At 38.5% G+C, this 22571-nt stretch overlaps 1 protein-coding gene and 1 long non-coding RNA gene across 2 annotated transcripts in view; one reads left to right on the top strand and one right to left on the bottom strand.

Moving 5' to 3' along the window:
* The first annotated feature begins 184 nt into the window (after nt 1-184).
* Nucleotides 185-21218, top strand: LOC119863027 (aromatase). Its single transcript, XM_038420722.2, has 9 exons — nt 185-464; nt 2291-2441; nt 6740-6894; nt 10809-10985; nt 11879-11993; nt 13768-13882; nt 14588-14750; nt 18381-18622; nt 20669-21218. Exons 1-9 carry the CDS (start codon nt 320-322, stop codon nt 20918-20920), a joined length of 1515 nt encoding a protein of 504 aa, XP_038276650.1. The 5' UTR covers nt 185-319; the 3' UTR covers nt 20921-21218.
* LOC122456120 overlaps nt 21185-22571 on the bottom strand; it is a 29671-nt gene continuing 28284 nt past the window's right edge. Inside the window, exon 5 of the long non-coding RNA XR_006274799.1 lies at nt 21185-22344. This is a non-coding gene — a long non-coding RNA (uncharacterized LOC122456120). The remainder of the gene's footprint in view (nt 22345-22571) is intronic.

Genomic DNA, 22571 nt, shown 5'->3' with positions numbered 1-22571 from the left:
GGGCAATATCAAAGATAAAAGGTCTATTGGCCAAAGCATCCAAAGGAACCTGAGCTTCAATACCAAGGTCAGAAATGCTTTGTTATTTCTGGGCAAAAAGTAAATCTGCTGTACGTCTGTTTTGACTTGTGGTTTAGCTTGTCTTGTCTAAGCAGCCAGTCTCATTATAAAACAAAGCTACTACTGGTATGAATTTGCTCAGTTACAGGACTTGCAAATAGGTTGCAAGGTACCGATTAAAGGTGTCTTAGCATTTTGAAACTTTCTGCCTCTTTCCATATTTTTCCCCCTGAAGGCAAAGTAGACTCTCTTAGAAAAGATGATACTGGAAACCCTGAATCTGATGCATTACAATATCACCAGCGTGGTGCCAGAAGTGATGCCAACTGCCACCGTGCCCATACTCCTCCTCGTGTGTTTTCTTTTCCTAATATGGAATTATGAAGAAACATCATCAATACCAGGTAAATTGATTTTAGACATGGTATCCCCCAAAACGCTACCAAGGGGTTTTTTGGTTGTTCACACTATGGTAAAAAGGAGAGTGACGGGTAATAAGTGCATATCAAGGAAACACAGAAGGAATATGTTGTATAAAATATAGGAGGGATTTAATAATAGGAAAAACAAAAATCTGAAGTGCCCTATTTGCCCCCAAACTTTGTGCACTAAAGTTTGTTTGGTCAGCTAAAAGTATTACATTTTTTACTTTCTTCAGAACAGATCTCTCCTTGTGTGCATATGATAGAATAATAGTATATAATTTTAAGCATAGTGCCTAGATATTTATGGTCTGGATTATTTTCATGGATGTTTTAGAGCTTCAGATTTTGTTACTTTTGCAAATGTTAGAGCTTTGGAAGATGCTTTCTGCTCGAAACAAGCCTAATTTAGGGGATGGGGTCATTTTGTAGCTTTTTGATTACCCACCTTTTCCCATGTATCTGACACTAAAGAACAGCCCCCTTATGGACCAACATCAAAAGGTCTCCCATTCAGATGACCCTTGTTGCTAGGTTTTCAGGAACATATGTAGATGTCATTTGTTCAGTTTATTCTCCATTAGGTACAAGATAATACATTTCCATAATCTGGAACATTGTGCACTGGTGTAAATAAGGAATAACTATTCAAGTCAATGGGGTTACACCTGAGTAAAACTAATTGAGAGGAGACCCAGGCAAACTATCTTTGAATAATCCTTATTCATGGAGAGTTCAGAGAATAGTGGAAAAGCATTTGCAGAAGGTTATGTAGTCCAGCCTGAATGCTTTATGTGATTAACCAGGAGAGATAACAGCATTCATTTGCCTTAAATGTACAGTTAAATAACCCTGGCTTCTGATTCCTGTTCATAAAGGCTAGTATCTTGAGGTATTTGTACATCTTGTGAACATAATGTGTGAAACTTTTCTGTAAGTACTTTACTTGCTTTCTTTCATGTCTCTGAACAAATCCCAAGACGTTACAGCATGCAAGCCAGACTGACCACGTAGAACAGAGAGGGGTCCTTTTAGAACAGGTTCCTTTAGCTATTCTAAGACTCTTCTCCCACCCTTTTTCCCCAAGGGGACAAAATTTTGCTCTAAGTTACAGTAGCGCATCTCTGGAATCACTCTACTGAAGTCAATGGAGTTATTCTAGATTTACACTGGTGGAACTCAGTTCAGAATCTTAACCATTGACTAAATTTAGATAATTCCATTCTGACCTCTTACATTAGAATGTTACTTTCCATAAACTCATTGAGTAGAATGCTCTTATACAAACCCATCCTCTAAAACTGTATTTTTCTCATTTACTATTCTTTATATTAAAAGAAAGCTAGGAAGTTGACTTTTGTAGGTGATATTACTGTCTAAAAAAGGCCCTTGTCACTAAAACTATTTGTTAAATTTGCAAATGGATAAACAATAGTATGATGTCATTATACTTTGAACTATTTCTTACTCCTTTGCCTTGATACCTAGCCCCTATACCTCTAAATGAAAACCATCTCAAGTCACCTGCTTGAAGTATCAGAAAAAGGTTCAGAGTCTAGTTTATTACATGCACATAGAATGTACATCAGGCTCAGAATCAAGCTGCTGTGAAAATAAAACTATGATAAAATAAAACCTCTGCAGATACAGGTGTTCCTATGTCAGGTTTGCATAAGCCAATTTTATGTGAAATCAAATGTCCAATAGACTCTGTGACTTGGGTGTTAAGGATCCTTGGCAAAGAGTGATACTGATATATTTCCTGATCAGTTGTTAAGAGTCATATTTTTCTTTAACCTTTTCCTTAGGGCCTGGTTTCTGTATGGGAATTGGTCCCCTCATTTCACATGGGAGATTCCTTTGGATGGGAGTGGGCAATGCCTGCAACTATTACAATAAGATGTATGGAGAATTTATGAGAGTCTGGATCAGTGGAGAGGAAACACTCATTATTAGCAAGTAAATCTTTGTTCTCTGTCTCTAATAATATAAATTGCCAGGCACTTTGCTATATTAGTATTATTTCATGATTTTCAAAATTGTTTCTCACTAACAGAAATGTTCTATCTTCTGCTACTTGCTGACTCTCTTTTTGTGTGCAGCTTCTGAATGTCAATACTTATATACTACAGGCTTGGCCTTGCACCACTGAAGTACATGGGAGTTTTGCCATTTATTTCAATGGAACAAGGATCAGACCCTAAGGCCCAATCCTGTAAACACTTACTCTCACATGTACTGCATTTATTATAATAGGCCTACTGAGTATAAGACACTATAAAAGAACATTGATTGATTGATAGTCTGCAGGGATCAAGCCAAAAATTAATTTCATATAGCGTCATGGAGATTTTTCTCAAAATGTGAGTAAAAGCTGAAGATTATGGCCCCAATTCAGCAAGCACGTGCAAAAGCACGTGCAAAACTTCAGGAATATGAGTAATCCCGTTGGAATCAATGGGGCTACTCATGTGCTTAAATTACACATTCTTAAACATGTTGCTGAATTGGAGCATGTAGTTTTACTAACTGCAATAGAGGTGGGGGTTTTGTTTTGTTTTGTTTGGGGAGTGATTTTTTTTATTGGACGTTCTGGGCACTCCTAATAAGGATGAGGATTTTTCCATAAATGAAAACTCTAATAAAGTCTTCTCCACACATAAAGAGCAACAAAAACAACTGTTGGATTAGCTGTTCTAACTACTCTGGATTCAGATACATCAGTCATGTAGAAGTCAAAGCCAGCTTGTTGAAAGACATTGTAGTCCAGGGAAATGAGCTCTAATCCTGGTGCTATCATTGACTCTGTACAGATTTGGGCAAGTCATTTCACCTTTCTGTCTCCGTTTCTACCTAACTGGTAATGACAATGAGAATAGTACCCACCCTCCTGACTGGATATAGGGGTAGTGAGGATTAATCACTTAATGTCCACACAGTGCTTAAAACATGTCAGACTGTGTAAATGCAAAGAGTTCTTATTGCTCTCTTTCACTATTTGACTCAGGTCTATAAGAAATAATCAGATACACAAATCAATGCAGCAGATGAATCAGACTGTGCAGTCATTACCTCAGCTTTGGTCAGGTTTGCCTCTCACTTAAAAACCATGACAGGACATGGAAAACTAATATTTAAAAATCCTTTACAATGTCAATAGAACATTCACAGAGGTTCTTAGGGCCTGTCACAGTTAAACAGCAAGATCTGAGCTCTGTAAAAATACAGGTACAGTCCTGCTCCCTTTAAGGCAATTGAACTTTTGCCATCAACTCCACTTAGATTAAGAGCAGATGCACAGAGGGATTTGCAGAGTCTGCAATACAATTTACATTGTCTCCTCCAGGCCTTGATTGCATAATTTTGTTATGAAAGATGATTTTATAGCTTCCATCAGCAAAATCCAGCCCAATTTTAATAGCTACCTTTATTTTTTCCTCTCTGCTCAGACAGGGGCAAATCCTGAAATCTGCATTTAGGTGAGTGTACAGGTTGGAAAAGAGCATAGGGAGCCTCTCCCCATGATTGCACATCTGTGATGGGCCTGTCATCATTCCATTCCCTGCGCGCATGGAAGTACAGGGACTCTTCCTTCCCTGCACAATTCACCACAATAGACGCCCAGGAGCGGTGGGGAGGAAGGGAAAGAGAGCAGGGCAGTAGGGACACGGGGGAATATACTGCACTCCCTGAAGGGTTGCAGCTCTGAGCACAATCCCCTGGCAGAATCCTTGAAGCAGAATTCCTCTCTGATTGTGTGCCTCTGCTCTACCCCATACTCTAGTCCTTAGTGTTCATTCAATCTTTACTCAGGCAAAACTCCCAGGGTGAAATCCTGGCCCCATTAAACGCAATAACAAAACTCCATTATCTTCACTGAGGCCATGAGTTTCAATGAGAGTTTTGTCTTAGTTAACGCTGAGTAAGGATTTCAGACTTTGGTCTCTGAAGCGTGTGTGGCATAAAAAGTGGCTGACTGTTTGATCTCTGCCAGTCTCACTCTTCCTTTCTTTGGTGTCTTTGATCTGATGCAGTTTGTGCCACCGGATCAGCATTTCTAAGCAGCTAGCTCCCTCTACAGGAAATTGGATTCTGAAGTAGTAATGCTGATGGAGGCCAGTTTGCCAGAGTGTGATAATTGAATAAGCATGATTAACAGAAAAAGAGGAGGATATAATCTGGTGGTGTTAGGGTTATTTATTTATTTAGGGTTGTTTTTGACACATAGTTTGTTTTTGTAATATTTCCTCTTTGGTTTTATATACATGAGTAATTCTAATCTCTGCTAATTAATTATTATTTTATATTAAAGATATGAAAGCAAAGAATTGTAATATTACTAACTACCATATACTGGTAAAGCAAGGTCCTTGTTATATTGTGCATTCACCGTGGGAACATAGTTAGACCAGGCACTGAATCTCATGATGCATGTTGCGCACTATGGGCTGGATCTTGCAAAGCAATGAGCACTCTGGCTCTGATCCAGCAAAGCAGCTAAAGGTCCACAGGGCTCAGAACCTTGCAGGATTGAGCCCTATGAAACTGGAAGACTGAGGTCACGTTTATTCATCTCTAAGGAGCATCCTTGTGAGAGACTTCCCTTATTCTCCAGTGGGTAGTGTTTATGTTCAAGTAGCAGAATTTTATTACACATGTATATTTGTGTTTTCATCATTGGTTTGCCAATGATCAAATATCTATAAAATGTGTAGGTGGCAGTATATGCCTGCTATGACTGATGGGATCTAACATCTGCACATTTTAATCCCTCAAAGACAGGCTATGCAGTTTTGCAGTCCCATAGTTTATAAATTGAGCCTGTCAAAATGATCAGAATATGACTATGGTCCTAAGGAGAGCTGAGTGAAAAGTAGAGAGAAAATTCAGAACCATTATGCTGAATTCCAAATCACATTAAAATATGGCCACATTCATATACTGCATAAAAGGAAACTTCAGCTTGGACAATTATGTGTGGCAAGTCAGTAGCTCCAATGGGGTCAATAGTTCAAAATCATTACATTCAGAGTACAAGTACATTAATTTTGGATGGAAGCAACAGTAGTTTATAAAGTAGTTTATCACATATCTACTGTACCATAGTTTATATGCATCATCTACTTAGGATACATATCATGTAATTTAAGTGACCAGAGATTCCTTAGCAATACCCACTACTTTGGTTTGTTCCTAACCCACATTAATGGAGAGTGGCTTATGCTCTGAAGCATGAGAATTTATACTCCTTCCAAAACTTTTGGGTATGTTTGTTTTGTTTGTATTTAATCTTTCCTATTGCCAATTAGTGCTAATGGTGCTGGTAGTTTTTAAGATGTGAAAGTCTGTCTACTGGGGAATACCAACTCATGTCATTTAGGTCACTGAGAAGCTATTAGATTACAACAATTTCTAGTTATTTGGACTGGATTTCAACTGGTGACCTAGAAAATCTCACTCTGTTAATGTGTCTGGGGCTAGTGAACAGATGTAGGGGGTTGTATTTTCAGTACCAGACTCACCCTTCCCAAACGCAATACTCTCCATGAATAAAACACACTACCACATTCCAAGGGTAATGAGTATATAAAAGGTTTCCAAGTCTGTACTCCCATGCAATCCCTTGTGGAACTCCCTGCCATAAGAGATTATTGAGGAACAAATCTTAACAGAAATCACTAAAGGATGAGACACAGGAATAATAAGAACATCATTCTCTATTACATTAACCAGTAACAAAATTAAAAATGTACAAAGGTTATCAATCCTCATGATTCAAAATGAAATGCAACCAAAAACTGTCGAGGGTGAAGAAGCAACTTCCCTTATAGACATGTTATTGCATAACTGCCATCAAATATTTTACATCTGCTTTTGAAGCCTCTGATACTGGCTATTGTCAGAGACAATATGGCAAAGTCTATGTTCCTATAGATGTCTATGCATCTCCACTCTTTACTCCAGTTAAATTTCCGTGGCAGTCAGTTGCCATTTTACTGAGAAAGTGCATGCTTAGGCCCATGTATAAAAAAAATTGTACTTATAAAAATAATGCCATGCATCATACTGTCAATCAGTGCATGGCTTTTAAAGAATCGCATGTATAAGAAATAACATCAATGTTGCATGCACAGTATGTTTGAGTTGAAAGTGTTTTGTGTCTCACAAGGATCAATACCTCAGATGATTGGGCCTGAAGTAGAATAAGTCAAATTAAAGGTATATATTTACAAAAGGATCTTTTTTTCCTTTCCCAGATCCTCCAGTATCTTCCATGTAATGAAACATGGGCAATATATCTCTAGATTTGGAAGCAAGCTTGGGTTACAGTGCATTGGCATGCATGAAAATGGTATTATATTTAATAATAACCCAGCACTCTGGAAAGAAATTCGACCTTTTTTCACCAAAGGTAAATTATTATGTATTTCTATATTTATCACATATCTGCTGTACCATATATTTTGTGCTTCTGAAATGCTGGGATTGGCATTTTGTGTAAGTAAGTATAAGGAGCCATTTTTCCTTCTCTGACCCTCCCCCCAAATATTTCAGTCTTCTTTCCTCACTCATCCTGATTCTCATGACACTAGAGAAGGACTTGCAATAACTTTGCAAATTCCTAATTTCCTCTAAGCAAATCCTAATTATGTCCCACAAGCCACAGATTTGAATATTTTTACATTTGTGGCCCAGTGTTCATCTTAATTCAAGTGGCAATTTTGTATGAATATTTATTTAACTAGAAGGTTCTGTATCCCAACTTCAACTGATTTCAAAGAAACTTCACACCTGCCCTAATTTAAAATGTGTTTATCATTTCAAAATGAACTTAAGAGCTCTGTGCATCAGGAATCATTAATTGTTTTAGAACATTGAAAATCAGGGAAGTAACAGGGTCAACTGAGAATATCAACTTAGTTGATATGTAACACGACCCAAACTCAAAAAGGAAATGTGAGGTGTTATGACAATACTAAACAATGGGACCCAGATCTGCAGCAATATTTAGATCCATTAGCATCCATTACTTTCAATGGGAGTTAAGTGCCTAAATTCCTTTGAGAATCTGGGCCTGAAACTTTATTTTAGGGCTGTACAACTTTTGTAATTTTGGGCTCATATGGTGTCAACAAACCTAAACTGTCAAATTTCAATTGTAGACTTTTTATAACATTTGGGGGTCATTTGAACCTAACAACTTTAATGATTCCAACAAAACTTGCAGGTTTCTTAACAAACCCACTGAGTTTCAATAGTTCCCTTATTACTTTGTCCTTCTGCAACCCCCCATAATTCAAGAAAGGCTGGGGGCTCACTGCAACTGCACAGCTCCCTGAGGTGATTTTGGGGCCTGAATTAAGAAGCTGAAAAGACATGAAATATTAGAAAAGTATTAATTTGCCATCATTCTAAGTTTTCTATGCTATTCTTCTTTTGCCACCCGGTATTTTGGGGTTTTGTCCCACATCTTCACCCTAGTGGACATTGTTGCTGAAAAATATCAGCTGGTTCTAGTTGGCATCTAGATTTTGGTTCGATTGGTCTACTCAGTCCTGGGCAGGTATACTTCTAATTATACAAATGTTCACCAACTGAGTTACAGTGAGGACCTCCTCCCCTCCCATTCACCACTCTGTTGATCACCTGTCCCCATATATGATAGCTTAACATCCTTGAGGCAACTACAGAAATTTCTTACATCAAAGAGCAGAGTAAGCATTGAGTGCAGGATTTTCAAACACACTCAAAATTGGCCTAAGTCTACTCCCATTAAATGAACTTTAAAATTCTCATTGACTTCTTGGGAGCAGAGTTGACTAATGCTTTTAAAAATCCCACCCATAACATTTTTAGGTTGAATAAATGGTCATTTTCACAATCGAGAGAGATAAATTCCCCAAGGATCTGTACTGGGACCACTGCTTTTCAACATATTCATTAATAATTAGGGCCCTACCAAATTCACAATCCAGTTTGGTCAATTTCATGGTCACAGGATTTTAAAAATTGTAAATTTCATTATTTCAGCTATTTAAATCTGAAATTTCACAATGTTGTAACTGTAGAGGTCCTGATCCAAAAAGGAGTTTGGGTGGGGGTGTTTCCACAAGTTACTGTAGGGAGTGTTATGGTACTGCTACTCATGCTTCTGCGCTTCTGCTGGTGGCAGTGCTGCCTTCAGAGCTGAGCAGCTGGACAGCGGCGGCGCCTAGCCAGGAGCCCAGCACTGAAGGCAGAGCTGCCGCCAGCAGCAGTGCAGAAGTAAGGATGACACGGTATGGTATTGCCACCCTTACTTCTGTGCTGCTGCTTGCAGAGCTTGGCCCTCAGTCAGCAGCCATCACTCTCTGGCCACCCAGATCTGAAAGCAGCAGCGCAGAAGTAAGGGTGACAATATCATGACCCCCCCTAAAATAACCTTGCAACCTCCCTACAACTCCCTTTTGGGTCAGGACCCCCAATTTGATAAAACTGGTCTCCCCCGTGAAATCTGTATAGTATAGGGTAAAAGCACACAAAAAAAATGGTCCGTGACGTGTTTTTCGTGGCCGTGAATTTGGTGGGGCCCTATTATTGATCTAGAAAAGGAAGTAAAAAGTGAGGTGGCAAAGTCTGCAGCCGATACAAAATTACTCAAGATAATCAAGTCTAAAGCTGGCAGTGAGGAGTTACAAAGGGATCTCACAAAATCTGGTGACTGGGCAACAAAATGGCACATGAAATTCAATGTTGATAAGTGTAAAGTAATGCATATTGGAAAACATAATTCCAACTAAACATACAAAGTGATGGGGTCTAAATTAGCTGTTACCACTCAATAAAAAGATCTTGGAGCTAGTATAGATAGTTCTCTGAAAACATTTGTTCAACAGGCAGTGGCAGTCAAAATGTTAGGAACCATTAGGAAAAGGATAGATAAGACAGAAAATATCAGAATGCTACTATATAAATCCATGGTACACTCATACCTAGAATACTGAATGCAGTTCTGGTCACTCTGTATCAAAGATATATTAGAATTGGAAAAAGCACAGAGGATTTCAACAAAAATTATTAGGGGAATGGAACAACTTCCATATGAGGAGAGATTGAAAAGAGTGTCTGTTCAGCTTAGAAAAAAAGAGATGACTAAGTGGGGATATGATAGATGTCTATAAAATCATGAATGGTGTGGAGAAAGAGTGTTATCTACCGCTTCACATAACACAGAAGCCAATGAATTTCACCCAATGAAATTAATAGGCAGCAGGTTTAAAACAATCATAAGAAAGTACTTCACATAACAGAGTCAACCTGTGGAACTCATTGGCAGTGGATGTTGTGAAGGCCAAAAGTATAACTGAGGTCAAAAGAGAATTAGATAAGTCATGGAGGATAGGTGAGGGATGCAACCCCTCACTCTGGGTGTCCCTAAGTCTCTGCCTGCCAGAAACTGCAACTAGATGGATCACTCAATAATTGCCATGTTCTGTTCATTCCCTCTGAAGCATCTGGTACTTGCCACTGTCAGAAGACAGGGCACTGGGCTAGATGGACCATTGGTCTGAGCCAGAATGGCCATTCTTATGTTCTTTTAATGCAATATAGCATCTGGTAGTAAGATAGACAAGCCACCATGTGGCTGGCTAGTTCTCTACAGACCACCAGCAAGTGCTCTGTAGACAACCTATAGTCCATGCGAGAACAACCACCCCAGCAAAAATCAGAAGATACCATTAGAAACCAACATAGATTAGATGAAAGTTACTGGAATCTACTGGAAATTTATAGAAAGTGGGCAGATGATGAGGTATATGTTATTACTAGAGCGTTGTAAAAATTAGAAAATGGAGAAGAATTAAATAGAATTTGGTTTATGTAAGCATCTTTCTTGCTCAGTATATTCCAAGTTGTTTTACTAAATCATGACAGGTACTGACCACCACATCTACTGAAGTCAATGCAAGTTGTTGCCCAGCTCCTTTCCAAATCTGGCCATTTACTCAGGTGCATAAATATGGATCCAGGTACCTAACAAAGGCACCGAGAATTGAAAATTCCAGCTTAATTAAGCCTCACACTGTATTAAGTATTATAATAGTAATGGCTGCGGAATGGGAGGGTATTTCTGCTTTGATTTAACATTTTGCTATTTTAATCAATATGTCCAAAGAGGGTTTTTTGTTTAAATCAGAGGATAGGTTAAAAGCTAAAAATTGTAAAAATATTGTATTCCAATTATTTTAGTTACATCATCATCTGTTACAACTTTATTGCCACTGGGTGGATAATACAGATAACATGAAAGTTAAACAATCTGACTATTTTATATGTACATTTCAGCTTTGTCTGGTCCAGGTCTTGTGCGCATGATAGCAATTTGTGTTGAATCAACGAAAGACCATCTGGACAGATTGGAGGATGTGATTGCTGGACCGGGAAACATCAATGTGCTGAATTTTATGAGACAGATCACACTGGCTGCTTCTAACACACTCTTTCTAGGGATCCCTTTGGATGGTACAGATAACATTCTTATATCTCATAATGGATCCACTTTTAACGTGCATATTCACACAAAATTTCCCATTGCCATGAATGGGGAGTTTTGCCTGAGTAAGTACATCATGGTCTGGCTCTAATGCTCAGTTTTTAATAACACTGTCAGATTTGATTGCAATTAATTCTAATCATGAGCAAGAGCTTAAAATAGTCTTTAAAAACCTATATTCAGTTCTTAAGCCTGACACGACCCACGTATCGAGAAGTAGCATCTGCATCTTGACAGTTAGGCTAGTTTTCCAGTGTTCCTAGCAATCACAATATAGTCAACAAAGTAATCCACACTTTATGTTTGCAGCATGCCTACAATAGAGGAAGTACCAAATTGCCAGCTGCAGAATGTTTGCTGGCAGACAGAAGTTTGTGAAATCTGCAAAACAAGATTTCCATGTACTTGCAGGCACCTATCCCACGATTATGTGCATTTAAGAGACAGAATAAACTTTCCACTGAGCTAAACTTTCACCTGCAAGTTTTCCACTCATTTGTAATCCCCCACCCACCATCACTCCACTTGTGTGGGAGATGGCTTGGCATTGGTTATCACATTGCAGCCTCCTTTCAGCTGAAGTGCCTTGGTTTTTACAAACTGCACAATCTGCACAGGAGTCTAAAAATATTTCATGCTGCTATTTATCACATTAAAACAAAATATTTGAATGTCAGTCATGAGAATGCCATGGCAGTAAAAGAGAAATGATACTACTGAAACCCTACTTTTAAGGCCTGATCAGGCTCCCATTGACTTCAGCAGGAGCAGGCCTTTATTGTGCAGCTTAGGGTGACATTTATGTGAACTAGCTATTGAAGTTTACATTTTACATTGCTGTTTGTTTATTTTTAATTTTCAGAAAATGCCATTGTGCTTAAAATTCAGAACTACTTTGATGCTTGGCAAACACTTTTGCTGAAACCTGACATCTTCTTTAAGATTTCTTGGCTGTACAAGAAATATGAAAAGTCAGCGTAAGTATCAACGGATTTACAGATCACCTGAGAATCATAAATCCCTCCTTCCTATAGTCACTCTTGCTTGTCAGTTTTCTCTCTCTGTTTTTAAAAATGAATGAGAGGGACCATTCAGTTTAATTCAATTTAGTCTTGGTTTCTCTGCTGAGACACACATTAGTGCTAACTCAGGTATAAAACTGAAAATCACCAGTTCACTTCACATAGGCAGTGAAATGCCATCTTATGGTATCCACTTTCACTTACGATCTAACCAACCAGAGCTCCAGTAGTAACCTAGAAGGCTGGCAATTCCTTGAGACAGCAAGTCCTTTTTATAGTCATGGCAATATAGTAAATGTTAAATCAGCACATCAGTATAATCCTGTTTGTTGGTGCTTATACCTTTGCCAAAATTCTTCATTTCAGATTTAAACTTAGCATTTATCATGCTGGTTGTCATCTCTTTTCCCTCAAATAGGAACAAATTAGTTTTGCCGTCTTTTCTGTTTAAAGACGACAAGCACAAAAAACAAACAAAACCTTTTCTACCGAGTTTTCATGGTCTCCTTTGTTTTCCTCTACCAAAAAATGACTGGTTATAAAACAAACTGGCAGTCACTTTGTCCTTACTTGGACAGATGTCCTTGACTAGTCTGATAAAATATTCACTATAAAAGCATGTGTAATAAGTACTTTTCATACTATTGTGTCACAAGAACTTATGGGATTTTAAGGAAGGAAGGCTATCTACCGTGGTGGAAATCCTGTCCCCAGGGAAGTCAATGGCAAAATTCACATAGAAGGTGAAATCCTGCCTCCAGTCAATCTCTAAAATGCCAACATTAGTCACTACACAATGGTATGTACGATACCACAGCTTTATTCAATATGTCTTAAGGAGATAATTGTGGTGGCTCAGATATTGCTAGATGACAACTACAGGCAAATGTTGAATTTTTAGTGGCCACTACTTCTTACTGTGAATGTGACAAACTCCTGAACCTAAAGTGAACTGAATTAGAGAACTGTAGCATACCAGGGTTTCCCACAGGTTTCTGATTCAACTGGAAGGGAAGACCATGCATTAATCAGGACTTCCTGCACACAGTATTTCCACACAAATTGTATCAACTACAGAAATTTTAATCCCTCTCCAGTTGTTATTAAAATGGCTCTATCGCTATACATAAATAAAAGTGTGCCTTTTTGGGGATTCCCCTGGTCACGAAGAGGGAAGTCAAATCTCTCACTGGAAAACATCAAATATAATGCTGGTAAAACACACATTATTTTTACTGGGCATATTTGAGTTTCACCGCAAAAAGTCATTGGCAAGTGTAGACGCTCCCACGGTTTTGTGCAAAAAAGGGACTTCATTCAGTATATAGTCAAGATGTGAAATTCCTTGCCACATTTTCATCAAGTCTAATAATGGTCATGAATTTTTTCCTCTCTCATGTACAGCATTTTACAGTAGGCTACCTGTTCTGTGGGTTTGCCCACCTTCCTCTGGATCAGCCTGTATTGGACACTGATAGAGACATATTACCTTACTTGATGGACCAATCTGGTCTGGCAGGGCAGATCTATGCTCTTATAGCTTCACTATAAGAACAGCGTCACTTTTCACTTCTCTAGAGGCAATCTGCCTTATTTTACTGCTTCACTACAGAATTATCCAAAGAATGTTTTTGTTTGTCTGTTTTATTGTTACATTTCCCATCCTGCATTACTAAGCACTAAAATATCACAGATGTTTATAGATATACTGGGTTCTATCTGTTTTCAGCAAGGATTTGAAAGAAGCAATTGAAATCTTAATAGAACGGAAACGACAGAGACTTTCCACTGTTGAAAAATTGGAAGACCACATGGACTTTGCATCACAACTGATTTTTGCACAGGTACTGAGAATATGAACAAAATATGAATTTGTCCAAAATGCTCCTGTCACCGAGAACAAAATGGGATTTATAAACAGAGTTTGACTTAACCTATATAGCAGAAAATAATGTCATTTAAAACTAATACAAATTAATTAGTGTTTGGAGCACCACAACAAAGTTCCAGGCTTTGAATAATTGCATCCAAATGTTTGGTTGCTTGTCTGAACCTTTTCAGATTATATCCTCGTGCCCAAGGCTCTCAAGCTCATGCCCATATCCCCTCCACCCTCTCCTTGGCCCATATATTTTCCATTTATATAAACACCTTTTACTCCAAAGGATCCCCAAGTGCTTCAGAAATCATAACCATGCAGAATGTCTGGCAATTAAGTACACTCTGTGATGGTGTATAGCAAGTGAATGGTGCACAGTGAGTGGAGGAGGAATTTGGGTTAAGCACAAACCCTTACTTTTCTTGAAAGTGTTATAGGATCATATAGGCCAGGCAAGACATTGGTTTTCAATGCTTCATCTGAGAGACACATGAAGTGGATATTACTTCTCTCTCCCAGTAGTATAAAGGACTGAGTAAAGTCTGATAGGACTTTAACAAGTTGTTTCAAGTGAGTCTACATATTCTACATTCTCCCTTTCCTGTTGACCTAAGAACCTTTGCTGGAGCTCAAGTCCAGCATTCAACATTTGCCCCCTTGAATTTTGTAGAGTCGTGGAGATCTGACTGGTGAGAATGTGAACCAGTGTGTGTTGGAGATGATGATAGCTGCACCCGACACACTGTCTGTAACTCTCTTCTTCATGCTAGTACTGATTGCAGAGCACCCTAAAGTGGAAAAGGATATGATGAAGGAAATCCAAGCTATTATAGGTAAGGGCTGTCTATAAAGACAATGATATTGGAAAAATAATTATGCTTGAGCAGTGATCTAATCATTTTCAGGAAGAAAAATTTGAAGTTTATTTACTGTGAAGTGGGTGCAATAATTATCTTGCTGCATAATATTGTAAAAAGAAAGATCTTTCAAAACTGAGTGGAAAAAATGATAAAAGATAAACTACTAAGGAAATAATAAATTAGGATCAGAGGCAATCGGCTAGAATGATGGGACCAAATTCAGCCCTCAGTTACACTAGTATAAACCTGTAGTCACTTCACCGAACTCAGTGGAATTATTATAGATTTAGACTAGTGTAACCGAGAGCAGAAGCTGATTCATGGTGCTTTTTAACCACTGATATTGAACTGTGAAATTAGGTATGATCTCTCCAGCTTAGCTGAGCTAACAACTATTCACATCATATTATCCCTATATACATAGTATGCACAGGTAAAAAGCTGTTTAAAAATACTACATTCTCTCTGGAAAATTTTAAATTAAGAAATCTATCATGTGAATATTTTCTGCATAGTATTCAAACCTTTCAAGCAATCAAAAAAGCATTTGGAAAAAAGAGAAAGTCAGACTTTGCAAGTTGATCTATTAGCGATAAGCTTAATCTTTTATTTTATTTTGAATATGCAGTGTCATTAAGATATATTATATGGACACACCAAAGGATGAATCACCTGCATTGTGAAAGTCCCTCTCTAAGATACTGGTGAAGCCACATTTCTGAAATGAGGCCCCTGTTCTGGGAAGCATCCCTTTTAGCAAGTGCTTAACTTCAGGCCTATACTTAAATCCCAAAGAAGTTAATGGGATTTAGGCATGTCCCTAAATACTTCCTGAACACATATGGATTTAAACATGTGCTTAATTGCTTCCCTGAATTTGAGCACCTTAGTAGTAGAAAGTTGTAGATCAACTGGAGTAAGTTGAAACAAAAGCAACAAAAATGGTTAAATGGCTGAAGAGAATGACTTGAGGATTTTTAAAACTCTGGTCCATTTTCTGGTCTCCTCTGAGGGGTGTTAATGAATAGCAGACCCACAAATTATCTTAAACTTTTAGTCTTCCCTTTCTTTAATTTCTCTTCCCAGCCAGAAAAACAATGTAAATATTCACTGCATTCACTCTCATCCACCATTATCTCCAGGCACTCTGCTCCTTTATTTTGGTTCATTATGTTGCTTTTAAATCAAGTTTCATATCTGAAATAAGTAACATTTGTGCAAAACTATTTTGAGAATATTTTCAATGTTGTCCCAGAGCTTTAGCTAAATGGCACCTGTCACCTTTCTTCCCTCCAGGTAGCAAGCTGAATCTCTCTCTTTCTTTCTTTATGTGGATGTGTCTGTCTTTCTAGTTGGCCAGGAGCCTTGTAACCCAAGTGAATCCAGCAAACTCTGGACTTGTATGCTAAGTCAGCACATTGATATCTAAGTGTTGAGTCCCATGGGCCATACAAGAGTAACAACAGTTCTCATTAATATGTAGCTGAAAGGCCTCTTTCACAACTATACTTGGCTTCCTAGAAGCAGTCAGCTATAATTTAATGCCAAAAGGCAGCCTCATATCAACTACAAAATGCCTCAGCAAAACCTACATGTGCCACAATGTATCAGACTGCTGAGTTTTCTAAAGTAAATTGTCTCCTATAATCTCGTACACATCAGTGATTTCCCCAGTCAGTGTTATGTACCTTGGCGAGATAGTAAGTTTAATTAATTATTCTTCTTTTACTAATACAGAGTTTTCCACCCCTATTAAGATCTAACCCCTGTTGCATTAAGCTCCATTTTTCAGAAGGACCTGTAATTTTGAAGGCAGTCTCATTTGGGAGAGCAGAAGATAGAGTTAATACAGCAGGGAAGCTTTCAGAAATATTTGTTTTCTTTGAACAACTGACCGAAAGTTTACTTCTCCAAATATTTAGCTTTCAAACAGTTCCAGTAATTGCCAGAATTTCAAAAAATTCCATGACTGTCCCCTGCACCATTCCATTAAAGTTCACTGAAGAGGATACAGAACTGTACTGGAACAGCGCAAAGACAGCAAATAGGTTCAACAGTTAGCTAACTTTTTAAAAAATAAATATTTTAGTATAGGATAGTTGTAAAATTTGGGCGAGATTCACTGTCCCCTGCACTGAGGGAGTACAAGTAGAGCTGGGCAGAGAGGGGTACTTCCATTTTGTGGAGGTTGAGAGATTTCGAAGTCTGGTTTTATTACAGTTCAGAATGAAACCCAAACATTTCAAAAATTTCCATTAAACGTTTTCTGCTCATCTGTACAGGGAGCCCCCACTCTGAAACAGTCTTCCAGGTGGCCTGCTCCGGTGCAGAGCACCTTGGGAGTTTGGACTGTCAAGGAGTTGAAATACTGGGAACCAAGGATTTTGGGCTCTCAGCTCCCCATCAAGGTGCTGGAAGCCTATAAGCCCAGATTCCCAAGAAGCCAGATAGGTGAGCTGTCAGGAAACCAGGAAGATTTCAGATGGAAACCTGCCTGGCAGGCATGTTTTGAAACCCCTGGCATGTAGGCTTCCATCAGAATCCTGCCTGGTTTTCAGTGGAGTTTCATTTTAGTCAACCCATCACCATGAAAGGTTTCAATTTTGTTTTAATCACAATTTGCCGATTCATCAATGTTTGGGGAATTTTTTTCTGACCAGCCATAGTAGGGCTCCTGCAGGTGTCTGGAAAGATCTCATACACTACACGTACATGGTCCTCATCACTGTAAGGTAAATAGAAAGATCAGTAGACCAAACTAAGAGTGGATAGCTGAGAAGTGGGTATTGTATCTCCTATGTCACTCCTGATTCCTGTCAAGAATTAAAGTCCTGATCCAATTTCTATTTAAATGAATGAATGTTTTTCCATTGATTCCAACAGGAGTTGAACCAGGGCTCATGTACATGATGCAGCAATGTTTCATAATTTGAAAACTTTGAAATAATACTCCATTAAAATCCACTAGGGAATGACCTAGCAGGGTCTACACGGACCAATTAGTGCTCAACATGTTAGTATGCTTTCAAAATCACATCTCGTAGTGCTCATTGTCATATTGTGTAGAGAAACCTTCAGGTCTTAGCCCTGTTTTCCTGCCTTCCCCCCCTAGATGTATCCCCATCTTTCAGTAAAGGGCCTTACTGGTGCACTCAAGGTGTAATTTACATGCACAGCCTGTGCCATATGTCAGTGAATCTGGCCCTTCAGCTTAAGAATCTATGTCATGTTAAATCAGTTTCATACAAGGCCCTGCTCCTGCTCCACTGAACTGAAGCAGTTTTTCCATGGTCTTCAATGGCAGCAGGATTAGAGCCAGACTGTGTGGGAGAGAGGAGATTTGGCTTTGAGGTAGATCATTTGATTAGTCATATAGTGTCCATGTTGGTAAACAGTATGGCTGGCTTCTGTAGTATGTGAGGCAACACAAAGCCACAAGAACCAATAGACTCCTTGTCACCATGTATCACGAAAGGAGACAGCATTTTTACTGAATGGAGGGATTTCCAAAACCATTCTGGCATCAACTGCAACATTTTAAATAGCAATCAGGTAAAATTAGAATAGCAAAATCAACTTCTTTTGTTTGCTTTATTCCTCAAGGTGACAGAGACATACAGAGCAATGACATGTCAAACTTAAAGGTTGTGGAGAATTTTATTAATGAGAGTATGAGATACCAACCAGTTGTGGATTTGGTCATGCGCAAGGCTTTACAAGACGATGTAATTGATGGCTATCCTGTGAAAAGGGGGACAAACATCATTCTGAACATCGGACGTATGCATAAGCTTGAATTCTTCCCAAAGCCTAATGAGTTTTCTCTCAAAAATTTTGAGAAGAACGTAAGTTTCCTGTCTTCTTTCTGCTAGGTGATAGAGTATTATTTCTAATTAAAATGCAAAATGGTTCTTCCTCTTAATTGGATTAAGTCCTTTCCACAAGTCAGTTTCTCGTTATCCATGTAAGCACCTGGATGCACATCAGTTTTCATAGCACATTATAATGATTATGGTCAGCTCAATCATGCATGATGCTGAGCAATATGGCACCACTCCAGCAAGCGCCTCAGAAAAGGTTTAAGTGTAAGCACACAAGTAGTACCATCGGGGCTAGCCTCCTCAGCACCTTGTAGGATTGGGCCCAATGTCAACAGCAATGTATGAACAGCAAAACTTATTTGCAATCACCTTTTACTATTAAGGGGTCTTCCTTGGGCTTTTTTTCTTCTATTCAGAATTTTCGCTTGTCATTAATTAAATGGCTGCTTTCCATAGCTAGAAATTAGATTATCCAATAAAAGCTGTTTCAAGTGTATCAAAAATGTATCAAAATAGAGGTGAGGGGTGTATTACTTATAACACAAATTATTTGGTTCCTCGGCTTTTGATCAAAATAACTGGAATTAAGTGGAAGACACTGCAATGCATTCAACGGTAAAGGACATGGACTATGAAATTTTAAGTCCAATTTAGCACTTCTCAGGAGGCACTTAGGATTATCAGGCTTTAATGGTTTCAAGCAAGTATTGACTTCCTTAACTTCAAGAGGTAGCAGGCCGAAAAGCCATGCAAACTTGGAGGGCTTGACATGATCTTCTCCTAGAACAGGTACATCCCCATCTTGATTGTATAAGGCAAACCTCCTTATGCTGGTTTTGTGGGTTTTCCCACTATGCAAACTACCTCCCCCATGCTCTAGTAACCTGCCAAATGCTAAGGGTTTGAGGGTAACATTAGTATTAATGTTTCCCAGAGGTTTAATAGCATCTGTTATATACTCAGTGTGTGGGTACAGTTTTGTTACCTATTCAAACCTTTTATTAGCTCTTGGCAAATACCTCCAAAAACATCCTCATGTAATATTCAAATAAAAAAATGAAAAGAAGAATTCATTTTGACACCCATTTTGTGCTAATTTTTAGTGAATATTTTAGGAAACATGTTTACTGGTGGGGATCTTTGCAGAAACAATTAAGAAAATATGAGGGGATATTTGCCAAAAAGTAATGTTGAACTCTCAAATGTGAAGATTCAAACCAGAAATGAGATCCTAGGATTAACATTCATCCAGTCAGAGAATAAATAGTATCAAAACTAACCAGCAAGGCGAATATTTTCATGCTGATAGTTAACTATCAACAATGAACTTTGCACACAATCTTCAGCCCAAGAATTTATCATTGTGGAAAATTCACAGAGAAAGTGGCTAAATTTATCAAGTTAATTATTCATTCTAGATTTCATCAATTTTATCCATTATTTCCATTCTAACCATTTCTCTCAGTGGATTTCTTGATTGCTTTCTAAACTCATTTTGCTGCTAAAAATATTCCCCTTTAAGCAAGTATTTAAAGCAGACACATTTTCTTGGGATTCATAACTAATGTAATGGAGCAATACAATCTGACTTGGTTCATTCTGTTTGCCACATAACACACGTTTTTCTAAATGAACAGCAACCCACACCAATAAATAAGTTAACTGATGAGATTATGATATAATTGGAATCCAGACACATATTTCCAGCTTCCGAGACCAGTTCCTGCCCTCATTCACACCCTGTGCAAGACCACTGTAGTCAGTGGGATCTACTGGCCATCATTTATGGGCAGAATTTGGCTGCCTCACTTTTGCAGTTCTTGAGGTCACAGAATGAGATTGCAATTTTAAATATTATTTCCACAAAGTTTTTTAAAAGAAAAGGATAAAAACTAAATAAAATGATATTAAGGCCGGGGAGTCTGCATGCAAAAAAATACTTAATCTAAAAAGAATCTGTCTAAAGGTTTCCCCATAAAATGCTTAGAGATTTCAATGATATTCTTAATAATTCAGTTCTGGAAATTGTTCTATGTGCTTTCAATGCAGCTTTCTCATTGTTTCACTCAGGTTCCTTCTCGCTACTTTCAGCCATTTGGATTTGGCCCTCGTGGCTGTGTAGGAAAGTTTATTGCCATGGTAATGATGAAGGCGATCCTGGTGACTCTTCTGAGACGGTACAGAGTACAGACCCCGAAAGGAAGAGGCCTTAACAACATCCAGAAAAGCAATGACTTATCCATGCACCCAAATGAACGACAGCCCTTTTTGGAGATGTTTCTCATGCCAAGAAGAAACATAAACAAGTGTCAGGATGACTAACAACACATCACTAGTGGTCTCAGAGGTCTAAGGTTTCTGCGCTTGTAATCAAATTCTGAGAAATGTCCACCCTCCTAAGTGCAGTCACACATACTCTGAACTAAACATTTTGTTGTTCTTAATGCATTGCTGCTCTAGGTGATCACGTGTTCTGCTGCACAGCAGAACCAGGTTCTGGTTGCTATTCAAAACTGATAAATAAGTTCCAAGTATATAGACAAGTGCTGTCTTCAGTTGATGAGATGTTGCATGCAGAAACTGTCATTACTTTTTAAAAAACATCCAATTCAAACAGATTTCTGTTCTGCTTCTGACACTGCAAGTTCTGAGTGCTCCATGCCTGCAGGCTTGCGTGATATGGTTGGGATTCGCTGTGAAAGGTTTTTGTTTTGTTTTGGCAGAGGTGGGCCCCACAAGAAGCATCATCAGCTGTTATAACAGGTCTAATTATCTGTCATCAAAAACATTTTAGTGAACACTACTAATGTTCATTTAAAGTATGAGAAACACTGGGAGATGTATGAACTGTATTTATCTATAGCAATTACTAAATTCCTCTAAGGGTAATGAGGATATAGCCAGTTTACTAATATACTGCCTATAGAATGAGAAGTTTGAAACAATTTTTCCCTCTGCAATGTTTTTCCTTCTCGTATGTTAAACAGATGAGATCAAAGAATGATTAGGTTAGATACATTTTATTGATTATATTAAATTCTAAAGGTATCAAGAAATAGATAGCATTTGAGACAACTGCAGTAGGCTTCCAAGGTCTCTATTCCCAGAATCATAGCCACAGCAGCTCTATAAGTGTCTTCACCTCACACCATTAATGCCCAATCATGACTGAAAAGTATGGAGCCCGACACCCAAGAGATAAGGGAAGAGGGAACAGGTGGAGCACAGCACTCCCCAACCCTGAGGGAGAGCTTTCTCACTCTCCCGGCTTGGCAGGAGTAGTTCTTCTTCCTCCTCAGCTGTTGCAATGATAACATATTCTCCTATTTCAATGATTATTTATTACATACATTACCATGGCCCCTAGGAACCATCATCATGGATGAGGACCCATCTACTTAAACCACAGCTTACATGTGCCAGGGACTTCTGTCTTAAAGGGTAAGATTTTGGGTTGTTCCTCCTAAAGAGGCCCCAGCAGGAGGGAGAATCCCTTCCAAATCCCACACAACCCTCATCGCTCCTTTTTCAAGACAATGGGCCAAATGCTGCTCTCAAGTACATGGGTGCTCTCCCATTGACTTCAATAGGGCTACACTTGTGTAAATGAGAATAGCAGTTGGCTCCAGATGTGGATGCTGGTCACTCTTGATGATGACAAATGGACTTCATTCATCCACTCCAGGGCAGGTGTGGGTTTCAGGGGTTGACTGATCAGAAGTTTGCTGCATCAGTCAGGAAATATCCTGAAACAGTAAAAAGACATGTATAGAGCATTGTGAAGGGTATTTTTTACAACTAGGTACACCTTTTATCAGGATTAGCTTTAAGAACAGGTCTGAAACCAGTTTTTGACCTTCCAGAAATTAGATATGTGAAAGTCAATTAACAGGGGTTCTACATGCAGAGCAACATTTCCCACTGAAAATGTGGCTAGGTGCAGAAACATCTTTCATTGCACATTCCTACAGAA

The sequence above is a fragment of the Dermochelys coriacea genome, chromosome 10 (assembly GCF_009764565.3).
Source record: "Dermochelys coriacea isolate rDerCor1 chromosome 10, rDerCor1.pri.v4, whole genome shotgun sequence".
Classification (NCBI taxonomy): Eukaryota; Metazoa; Chordata; order Testudines; family Dermochelyidae; genus Dermochelys; species Dermochelys coriacea.
Note: the sequence above shows the minus strand (reverse complement) of the source record. Positions and strands in the feature narration are given on the sequence as shown.